General features: G+C 43.1%; 1 protein-coding gene across 3 annotated transcripts in view; it reads right to left on the reverse strand.

Annotated features, from left to right (window-relative positions):
• EPHB1 (EPH receptor B1) overlaps positions 1–11,373 on the reverse strand; it is a 416,952-nt gene that overhangs the window by 65,064 nt on the left and 340,515 nt on the right. For all 3 annotated transcript variants that reach the window (XM_012724944.1, XM_012724945.1, XM_004682182.1), the window contains one exon: positions 5,572–5,694. In XM_012724944.1, the coding sequence (XP_012580398.1) occupies positions 5,572–5,694 (123 nt within the window). The remainder of the gene's footprint in view (positions 1–5,571; positions 5,695–11,373) is intronic.

Genomic DNA, 11,373 nt, shown 5'->3' on the forward strand with positions numbered 1-11,373 from the left:
CTCACAGTACTTCAAACTGCTAGAGAATTTACCATCAGAACCAATGTCCTTATATACTTAATTGTTCTTTTCTATAACAGTAACCAGAGCGGCAGGTAGCCCGGGGCATCATTCACCAGGCCCTGACAAGCTATGTTTGACTTGTCATTCTTTCTCTATCATTAACTCAGCTGGTAGCACAACCCTTAACAAGCCATCCTTGGGATGCTGGAGTAAAGGAGACCATATCTGTAAATTTATATAAAGTGAGCTTTCAGTGCACAGCAGTTATTTTAATTATAACTACTGAACATCTCTCTTTGATTTTTCTCTTCTAGAAACCTTACTTGATCTCTACCCAGTATGGGGTATCAGTAGGGTGCTACTATGCTTCACACCCCCACTCTGAATAATCTCAGGAGGGGCAGGTGAATGGGCGGCCTTTACCAAATCATCCCAGAAACCCATCCTCTTCTGCATGGAGAGAAGTGTTGGGCTTTGCTGGCCCTGTCTCCATGCAGACATCATATATTAATTCCTCTTCCCAGAACTCCTCACCCAGGCCTCTCCCTGAAAGCTTCCTTCTTCTTCTTCACTGTCAGCCTTCTATGGAAATGCTGAAAGGCAGCTGCTGGAGTCAGAGGAGGATGCATATTAAAACACACCTCTTGGTGACACCTCTACCTACATTTTCATGCACTTGACAGTCATGTTCAGGGCTGTTGCAGATAAGTTATATATGTTGCACACTGCACAATCCCAGGATTTCACTCAGGCTAGAGGGCTCAATCACACAAGGCAGCCCTGGGGGAGTCTACTGATCAAATTGATCAAAATTAACAAATGCATAGGAGTTCATCTGTGAGATGACTCCAATTAATCAGTTTCATGGTTCAAAAAGTTGATATTCTCCAAAGACACCAGATGGCCTGCTGTCTATAAAGAGACTTCAGTTATTCCCATGGTCCACTGGGCAGAGAAGTGTTGGCCCTCCTTCATTCCTCTGGCCACTTCTAGGGCACTGGATTACTTATGATTTCACTCCACCTTGCTCTAGTGTCTCTATGCTCTACTTTCTCAAACTAACCAGTTTCCAAATTTTGTCCTTGATATCAGGATCTACCTTCTTTTTACCATATACCTAATCCAGTACTTAGTGCCATATGTTCATAGGACTAGAAAATATGCTTATGTGTCTTCATTTTCATGGCAGTTTGAGTATGGCAAGGAAAGATGGACATTAACCATAATTACATAATCATTAATGAGTTAGCGCTAATTCACTGTTCTTCAGTGATGGTACATTTGGTTCATTATTTATTCTATTCCTTTGTTCATCATTCCCTAACAATGTTAGAAGAAACTTTAGCAGTTGATGCAATTCTTCAAACTCCTAGTTTTTAGATTTTACTTTCCTGGCCTTCGCTTGAATGTATAACCATCACTCACAACACCATGGGAGTCAGACAGACTCTCCACTCAAGAGGGTTAATCTGCTGTTAGCCTGTTGCTGCTCATTTCTGGCTACAACATCCATGCCACATCAACTCTAATAATCAAGTCCACCAATCACTCCATTCACCATGTTTGGATAATTCCCATTTAGATTAGTTTAGTTCCCTAAATCAGGTCTTCCTACCACCTTTGATCCCAGCATCAGTGATCTCTTATGTTTCTAAGCGAAGTACCATACCTGGCTTTGATGCTTCCAAGATCTTCACTCACGCTTTCCCATCAACCCCTTCCAGTCCAATCTAAGCACAGTGTCTATCAGATTTGTCCCTTCTTGTTCCTTTCACCCACCCTACTCAGAAACCAACTGGAGCTTCCCATTTTTTCCACACCGCCTCTGGATCTATAGACCTGAGTCTGATTCTCCAGACTCAATGCTGGCTATTTACCCTCAGAAACCCTTTCCTTAACCCCTCAACCTTTTCTCCTTTTCCCCAGAATATGCCACACAGAGTGTTGGACCATTCAAACCCTCAATACCCTATTCCTGCTCTTAGGTCCCTCTTGCCTTGCCCTTGGTTCTCTCTTGCTATCAGGCTTCTCCTTATCTCCCCTCCAGGAATATGCATGTTCTGGGCCCTGTGTTTTAGCTCTAAATCACTCACCTATTCTCATGGAGTGGCAAGTGTGATTGATCTTAGACAAAAAGCCTATAGGGTAGGGATTGAGGACATTCTCCAGCATCTGCCAGTCACAGGCACAGAATCAATGTTTAATGAGTGAGAATCTTGTTGAACTCTAAACTTCATCTCTTCTGCAATAAACACAGCTTTCTCTTTGGCACTGGAATTAGAAGACTTAGGCAGGGTCCTCTACACCTTCTTTGAAATAACTTTGCACAGTCTGAAAAGGCTGGGAGAGCTGGTAGACGTTCAACTACCAGCTCTCCAAAATATAGAGAAACAAATAACCCTGCTGCATGACACTTGCTGATTCCCAGTGGGGTCAATCCTCCTTCTATGGCTGATTTCAAGCTACCAACATGATGGCGCTGAACCTGGGAAAAAGATGCACAATAACATCATGGGAGCAATAACAAGCTGGCCTAACACTGCTGGGAGGGCATAATTTTATGCCTTCTTGAATCATTGCACTTTCTCTTCTATCTCATTCTCTCGTGAATCTCACAAAAACTTACTTTTTCCTACAGTTTTCATCCTTGAAAACTCAGGCTAAAGGTTATCTCCTTTATGAAACCTTATTGATTCCCCCATCTGCTCCCAGAACATGGGGCTGAGCCTGCTCTTGACCTGTGTACATGTGTGTGATGTAGACGGTGTAAAACAGTTAGTACATTATTGGCCTGTTTCCCACTGAGACTGTCAGGGCTCTGAGGAGGGCCGCTGATGTTCATCTTTGGAATTTCACATCCAGCATGTAGCAAGTATTCAACAAGAGCTCTGAGAGGAGAAAGTAAAGGAGTGTGGAAGGAACCTAAATGACTTCTGATTTTTATTCCTATTTCATTACCATTTTGCAAGTAAGTTTTTGCTCCCTGCTCCAAATCAACCAGGTGGCTAAGAGAAATACTTCAATTATGCTGCATCCATCTTACTGTACAAAATTCTTTCTTTTCCCTTAAACTTGACTTTCCCACCTGATCTTTTTTTTTTTTTTAAAGATTTATTTATTTATGCATACAGAACTGGGGTATAGGCCAGAGATGTGGAGGGTGAGAGGATTCACCAGAGACAGAGTGGGGAGCAGAACAGGCAGATCGACGAAGTACACTGCTGAGGGGAGCAGTGGGCGGGTCAGGAGAGGTCTGCCGCACCATGTGGTCACCTCCGGGGCAGGCGGGGATCGAACTCATGCGGAAGTGGCTTTAGCTTCTTAGTGCTGTGCTTTAACCCACTGTGCCACCAGGGAGGGCCTCCCACCTGATCTTTTAGTGAAAAGTAAGCTTGGTCAATGAGGTAGGGTGTGGGAGAAGCAAGAACAGAACAAAGGAGAAAAAGAACTGGAGACTGGAGAAAGACTGACTCCAGCCAGGGTGGGCTTTGGTTCAAATTGCATCATTACAGTGGTGAATTCACATGTACAAGGGTCAGTTTTGGAATTCTGAAGGGCTAGGAGATGGTATCTGGTACAGGGTAGTCAAAGCAACTGGGCAGAGGTTTCTATCCAAGCTGCTGGGCATCTCAAAAACAGCTAATGTATAAGTGAATCCCTTCTCAGAACCATGTGACCATGGAGAGGATTGAATTTCCTTTGAGTAGAATGCACAAACACAGCAGCTTCTGCAAAGGCTACCCCAAAATGGGAGGTGAAGGATAGAGCAGGGCTATTGATTGTCCCTTTATGGGCATACAGCAGCTGGTGAGCTCACCCCAGATTCTAACTCCCAGACAAAATCATAAAATGAGAAGGCATTTTACTCCTCCCCTGATAAAGGCAGGAGGGAAGCTGATGTATGCTCACTGGGATGAAATGTAGTCCAAAAACACTGCTGTAGCACACGACATAAATAACAACATGGAAATCACTAGCACCATTATTACCACATGACAGAACAAGAATGAATAACATAGGGAAACAGGGTGTGGGACTGAACATTTGCCACTGCAATACTCTTCCAAGTTTACTGGATAATCTATGCTCCCAAGAGTAACCTAGTCAATCTGGTAGCCAGCCTCCCAAGTCATGTTCCTTAAATGTATCAGAGTCTAAGGAGGAAGAGAAAACTATCTGCACAGGAGTGAAAGCTGTGGTTCAGTGACATACTTAATGAAAGTCAATGGGAAATCTGTATAGACTCTTGTGGATCAGGTTTGCAGGCTGTGGCCCCTGAAGGGACAGTGGGAAGACAGTGTGGTGTGTCCTGGTAGGGAGAACAACAGCACCCACCACGGTGATGCCAAGAGGTGGGAGCTCTTTAAGAGGCAAACCAGAGTCCTCCCAAAATGTGTGACCTAGTGGGTCAAGCCTTCAAATGTGACTTTCAGTTTCATAGACGGCTTTTTGATGGTCTGTGCATTGAGACAGGCAGTGTATGGAAGGTTGATGACTTCCTTCCTAAAGATAATATATGAAGTAGCTATAAGAGTTTGAATAGACATATTTTATTGAACTAAAATATTACTGGAAGAGGTAAAGTCTATGACTCTTCAAATATGTGACTGAAGCACATCTATGCTTAGGAGCTAAAAGAAGACTACAGCGGATGAACAAAGAGATGTTGCAGGTGGTTAATAATGAAAAAGGAGAAGACAGACTGTTGGGGAAGAAAAGCAGGTAAGAAGGTAAGGGAACGCAACACAAACACATCTTTTAAGAAAGTTCAGAGAAGGCAGTATTGGAGGCAAATGAAGATTTTACTTACAAAGTAGTGATATTCTGGGGGTGTTTTACTCATTTACATTAATAAAACTATATCTAGTCCTAAATTAACTCAACTACTGATCCATTAAAGAAAGATGCACATTCTAGATCAGTCTTTATGTGGAATTTCCTAAAACATCTCAGTTAATTCTCTGCTGGACTGGGTTTCTATCCCAAAGCAGAAAGATGGATGAGAGCACACATATTTCTTAGTGAAATCTGTCTTGTGTTCCATCATATCATAGATCTTTTGTTAAAAAATATGGCTAAGGGTGGGCTTTCTTCTAGAAACAGTGACCCCTCCTCAATTCATCATGAGCTATCTCCAAATGCATGTAGGTAGAAAAGCTAAAATTATGGAAAGAAATACTGACCCAGAATCACAGAAATACTGTCAGTATATGAGATACTAGGTCAACATCTAAACATTTCTATTTCTTTCAAAATGTTCTCAATTGGTCACTCTAGGTCTCTCTTCTTATCTGAATTTGATGGTCCATTTCCAGAGCTATTTCTGAATCTTTTAAAGTGACATCTGACTTTTTGGCAACACTAGAAAATCTTGGTCACCATGATCAAGGTCCCCAAAAGAAATCTAGATACGCAGTATAGATCTTTCTCACTTATCTCCTGGAGAAAAGACTGTAGAAGCTTTTCCTTTTGAGATGATTTTTCATGCTAAGAGAAAAGACCCAGTGTGCTGGAAAGGAGATGTTTGGACACCAAGAGAACAGAAACAAGAGAAGGGGAGGGTCATACCTGCTCCGATGACCTCTTCAATTTTCACAAAAGATACATCAATCTCCTTGGCAAACTCCCGGACAGCTTCGTTGGGATCCTCATAAGTGAAGGGGTCAATGTAGATCTTCATCCCTGGGGAGCCTTATTGGAGGAGATAAGCAGGGTTAACATCCCAAAGAGGACAGAAGGGTCACTAAGTACTGGCTGATGTCCCCAGCAATAAGGCATGGCTGAGTGGTCGCTGCTGCCTATGACGCTACCTCTGCTTGTCTTTCTGGGTCTCCCCATCTCCCTCCCCTAGGGGCCACACTAGCATGTTTTTATGTCCTCTACCTCTCCTCCATATTTTCTTTTCTTTCTGAGCTCTTGATGAAATGTGGAACAGATTACTTATAAATGACAGATCGGGACCGGTTCCCGCACCGGGTGCTCACAGAAGGCGAAGAAGCTGATTGATGCCAACCAAATGCATTAGCAGGAAAGTGGTGGTAAAATGGTAGGGTAGATATCAATATTTATCAACTTGACAACTTTCCTGAGTGGAGGCCACGTTAAGGTTATAACTGACGGTTGTGACCAGGCCTGGAAGAAGGATGACAATGGATTAAAAAAAAAAAAAGGAGAAGAAGAAAGATTGAGAGAAACTGCTGTCAGAAAACCTTAAAATGGAAGGGGCAAGACAGTATGCCAGAAGAGAAAATGGAAGAGAAAACACTGATAGAGAAAAGAGCAAAGTCTACATAGAAATAAGTGAGGTGGAATAGGAGAAAAAATGGTAATTGAAGCCCCATGCCTTCAGACACACTGAAGTATGAGAAATGAATAAAATGGTGACCGGAAAATACATAAAGGAATATAGACTTTGTCACTGATGTTTACAGTGGCAAGATAAATAGGTGTGCATGGGGACAAAATAGAGAATTGTCATTGCAGGAAAAAATACATTTAAAAGGTGGAAGAGAAGGGACAAAGAGTAAATGGGACCTAAGAAACAAATGGATTACCTCACAGGGTAATTTTTCAGCATGCAGGAAGTGTTATTAGGCACAGTACCGATGTTATTTTCACAGTACCGATGGTATGATGGGCCAGCGAGGACTTCAAAATCTAAGCCACATGGTCTACCATCATGTTATATCCTTGCAAATAGACCCTTTCCTGGGTATATGCTGTCTATGCCACTATCACCTTCCTGGAAAATCTGGGTATGAAGAGCAGACAGTCTGGGATGGTGCCAGAGTTGGGGCCCACAGCTGACCTCAAGTTCCCAAGGGTTCCCCTCTCAGCACATGCTCCCTGCTGCTGACTCCCAGCCCTTTGTGCACGATCTAGTTTTGACAAGTTTTCATGTAACAACCTTTGAGTGACTCTATACCTCTCCAAATTAATGACACCAGCAAATGCAGGCAAGGATTGTAAGTAGTAAAGTATAACCTAAGGAAAGAACGGGTTTTGCCTGGAGAATGACTTTTCTGAAAGATGAGCTATTTCCAGCCATTGAATAAAATCACTCCAAGATTGCTAGATGATTTGTTTTAGGATAGTCATAGCTTCTTAGAATGTTCCTTAGAGACTAGGGAAAAGACCACTGACTTTGGAATCTGCTGACTGAAATTTGGACAAAGGCAATAGAGAGATTGCCACCTTTTAGAGCATGTTTAATTCACAGGGGATGTGGAGAGGGATTGAGAGATAGGGAGATTTGAATGGAAAACAAGAATAAGAATGATTGGGAGAAGATTAAAGGTGTCTCACAAAGTCAGATCAGCATCTCCAAGCAGTCTTACTTTGGGTTCCTCCAAAGCCTATCTGGGAATTGATTCTGAAGAAGTCCCTGTAGGTGAAAGGGGAAGTAAGATAGGGAATGGAACAGCCAAGGAAAGGTGTGCATTCTCACCACTTATTACTGTGGGTAACTGAGGCAGGCTTAGGTAGCCAGTGTTGGTGACCTCATGCATCAGAGCTGGTCCACCCTAGGGTAGAGGGAGCTGTGGTCCCACCACATGGATTCTCATCAGTCATTGGTTGGGGAACTGTTGGTATTACTCTATGGCCAGAGCTTTTAGGTGAAGAAATGCTGATGCTGCAGACAGATTTGGCTAGGGTGTACTTCTAGGGGTGAGGGCCAGAGAGAAGGCAACGCTAAAGTGCAGAAAGGATACAACAGGTCAGTGTTAACAACTTTAACAACTTGTGAATTCCTCCGTGATGAGAGGAGATTGAGAGCTCAGATGTGAGGGCCCAGAGGTGAGATCAGAATTCCAAAGTCAAGTACTAGCCTGGCATGGAGCAGCAAGTCCACATACCTCTCTGATAACAGTTTCTCCTCTGCCAGTGGAAGAGAGAACTCCTCCTTCCAGGGTGGCTGTGTATTAAGGCCATATTGCAAGTGACGTATCTAGCACAATGCTTGATGTATGAGGAGGGTTCATAAACAGACATACTCATAATTACTATCATCAGTAAATTGTTCTAGGAAGTATATGGAGGGATAGGAAGAAGTGGGGTGGGTTAGGCAGTGTGGGATGTAAGCTGCTTAGGGTTATATTAGATATTTTACAAATAACTACCTTGTTATTTTAGATCAAGGGTTTTAAAACGATGTATGCTAAGCTGTCCTACAGGAACTCTTCCATGGAAACTAATTAAACAATCTAGAATGGACTGTAATGAATGACTTGCAAGTAAAGACATATATAAGGATAAATGAGATAGGATTCTGAGTTAATGAGCTTTATAGATATTGGCCCCAATCAGTTCAGAGAAGGAGCTTTTCCCAGAAGGGAAGGCTCATCTCATGACGGTGCCGGGATTCTTTTCGGCCAGTAATATACAACTAAGTGCACTGAAAGGGAGAAAGTTCATACTCTGACAAGTGCAAGTGCAGTTTACTTGCATAGAGAGGTTTGCTAATTTGCTGGCTTGGAGAATCACAGTGTGTGTGTGTGTCCTTGCATGTGTGCATGCGTGCTCACACGTGTGTGCATGTGTGTGTGTGCACATGTCAGGGTTGCTGTTCTGGGGCCCAAGGCTTTAGTTGCCACTGAACTCTTTCCAAGGAGCCAGGGCGACCAGAGCAATGTCACTTTAGAACCCCTGTATCTATGCAACAGTAGCAGTCAGTTCTTATTCCCCCTGAAATTGGTGGCACAATTGTAATGCTGAGGAAGGGACACTGAAATCAGAAGTCTAATGAATAGCTCAAACCCAGTGTTTTTCCTGTAAGGGTCTTCAAGGGTGGATGTAAGAAATGGTCCTCTTTTGTTGGGAGTGGGGATCCCTAAATCCTAGATCAGAAGTGAGTGGCTGAGCTTGTGCACATAACAGCTCTCCCTGCATGCACCACATCATGCAATGGCACGTCACTCTAGACTCCTGCTTTGCAGCCAGTCTTTCTCCAGTCCCAGAAGATTATGTGAAAAAAAAAATCTTCAGCTAGGCAGAGCCGGTCATTTGTCTTTTGGCTCATTTTGTGTTTCTGCATAAATCCTGCATCAGCCTGTTCCTGCTCCCACTTGCCAGTGAGCAGTTTTTAATTATCAGGAAAATGGTATTTAGTGCAATGAATCACCAGACAGTGAACAAGGAATCAAGTCAGCTGCAGAGTCAGGCACAGCCAACATATTTGGAGACAGGGCTCAGGAAATGCTCTCAGAATGTGTTGGGGAAATATTGTTAGTGGCAGAAATGATACTAGGGGATGGAATATAGCTCTCTAATGCAGGGCATCTTAGAATGTTCTGTACAATGCCTCTCACATTATCATTGCTAATATTCTATATTTATAACACTTTATGTAATTTCCCATTACACTGACATAGGTTACATAGCTATCTTTAGCACAAAGTGGTCTGTATAAATGTAAACTTCTAATTGTTAATGCCTCCTCCAGAGAGGGAAAAAAATATCTTCAATTTTACTGTCTTCTAGTTTACTAATTTCTATTAAAGATCTAGTTTGCAGATGTGTTCTTCTTTCACCTCTAAATCTGTTTATGCTATGTATGGAGGGGGTCACAGCCTGGAATGCTTAGAGCTTTAAAGGATCACAGTCCCAAGAAATTTCCCAAATCTTAAACATCAGACAAGGCCTGAAACACGTCAGATTTGGGCAGACACAATGTAGCTACTATCCACAGCCTTCTCACATGGGATGGGACAGTCCTTGAAGCAAAAGAAATTCCTGGCCATTGTCAATGAACCTCTATCAGTAGATCAAGGTTGTTCTCAAAAGCTCTGGGATGGATTTTGGGGTGCTGGCAGATGTATGGGCTGTGTCTAAAATTTCGGGGTGCTGGAAGATGTATGGGCTGTGTCTAAAAAGTCAGTTGGCTCCATTTACAAGTGTGAGGTTCTCAAGGCCCAGCAGGAATGGACCAATGGACTAGGAGAGGGTCGGTTCTAAACAGTAGTTGTTATTTGGGGATTCAAAGCTAACAGCGAAGATGGAATGCTTCAGACCTTTCATGCATTCAGATGGTGTAAAATTGGTACCAGGGACATTTAGTGGGGTCCATGGAGAGCATTACTACCCCTAGGAGGATTAGGGCTCCAGGAAGAGATCCACACCTTCATGAAGGTGGCTGACTACTAGAAGCCCACTGCAGGGTCCCGGAGAGGTGGTACACTGGGTTATTTCCAGTCACTCAACTCCTGTGTCCCAGCACATTTGGTGAAGCCACAAGAAGGGGTCAGGCAGTGGGGGGGGGGGCCTCTTTCTAGTTCCTATTCTTGACCCCAGGTGGACTTTGTCAGCTAAAGTTGATGCCAGAAATCCAAACACAAGAGGAATGTTGGATATAAAATTCAGTCCCTAAAAGGGACTCCATCCAATACTTCCCCTCAGAACTTGATCACTCCTCATTTTTTTCAGCACTGATTAGATACCCAACCAGCACTATACTGGAATGGAATTGCCAGGACAAAGAAAATTTGTGAAGTTCTTCAGGTGACTGAAAAATGACTAACTGGGGAACAGTGTGAGAATCCAGGACCAGGCAACAAGCTGATAATGCTGCAGAAACCAGAAAAGGCATGCCAGATGGATGCCGGTATTCAGTCAGTGGCATAGTTGCCCTGCATTGCAGAATAAGCATCCCAGGGCCCAGCTCAGAGAGGCCGACTACTGCAGGAGAGAGCGTGACCTGTTTGACAGGGAGGGAACAGCTCTGGTGCACTAGCTTGGGGGCGCACCAACGACCACACAGACGCATTAGGATTGGAGCCATGGGACAGAGCTGACCCCTGTCCATCAACTAACAAGGGTGTACTGGGGACAAGTGTAGGGTAAATGTATTTGTGCAGGCTTTTTACACCATTGGCTTCCATGCCTACCTATATGTAGTATTGATTGACCGTGTGAAGGTAGAAGGCGTGTGGCTGTGGGGTGTGTGTGCCTGAGCATGGATGGGTATGTGTGCATGTGCAAGTGTGCACACCTGAGCCTAAAGGGTAAGTGAGAGGAAGGCTACGAGAAAAGAGCTACAAGAGGACAAGTGACTACAGAAGATGCAAGACCAAATGAAAAAGGTGTGAGTGAGCCTAGCACAAAAATTTGCTGGCAATGTCTTTCCAGTTCTTTGTAGCTTCTATTTCTGTTAATAATGTTCATTAATTTTCATTATATAGGTCTTTCATCTTTTCTTTTTTTTTTTTTTTTTTTTATTATGGACCATACGAACTGTCAAGTATAGACTGGCGTTTTTTAGTGATCTCTTTCGTAGTTTTTATGTTATTTTCCTTCTTAGAGAAAATGACCTGTGATAGGAATGTGTTGGAAAATGTAACACCACAACTAAGCTAAACTAGATAGAGTAAAAAA

Source organism: Condylura cristata, unplaced genomic scaffold (assembly GCF_000260355.1).
Source record: "Condylura cristata isolate star-nosed mole 26May11 unplaced genomic scaffold, ConCri1.0 scaffold00014, whole genome shotgun sequence".
In the NCBI taxonomy this organism is placed as follows: Eukaryota; Metazoa; Chordata; class Mammalia; order Eulipotyphla; family Talpidae; genus Condylura; species Condylura cristata.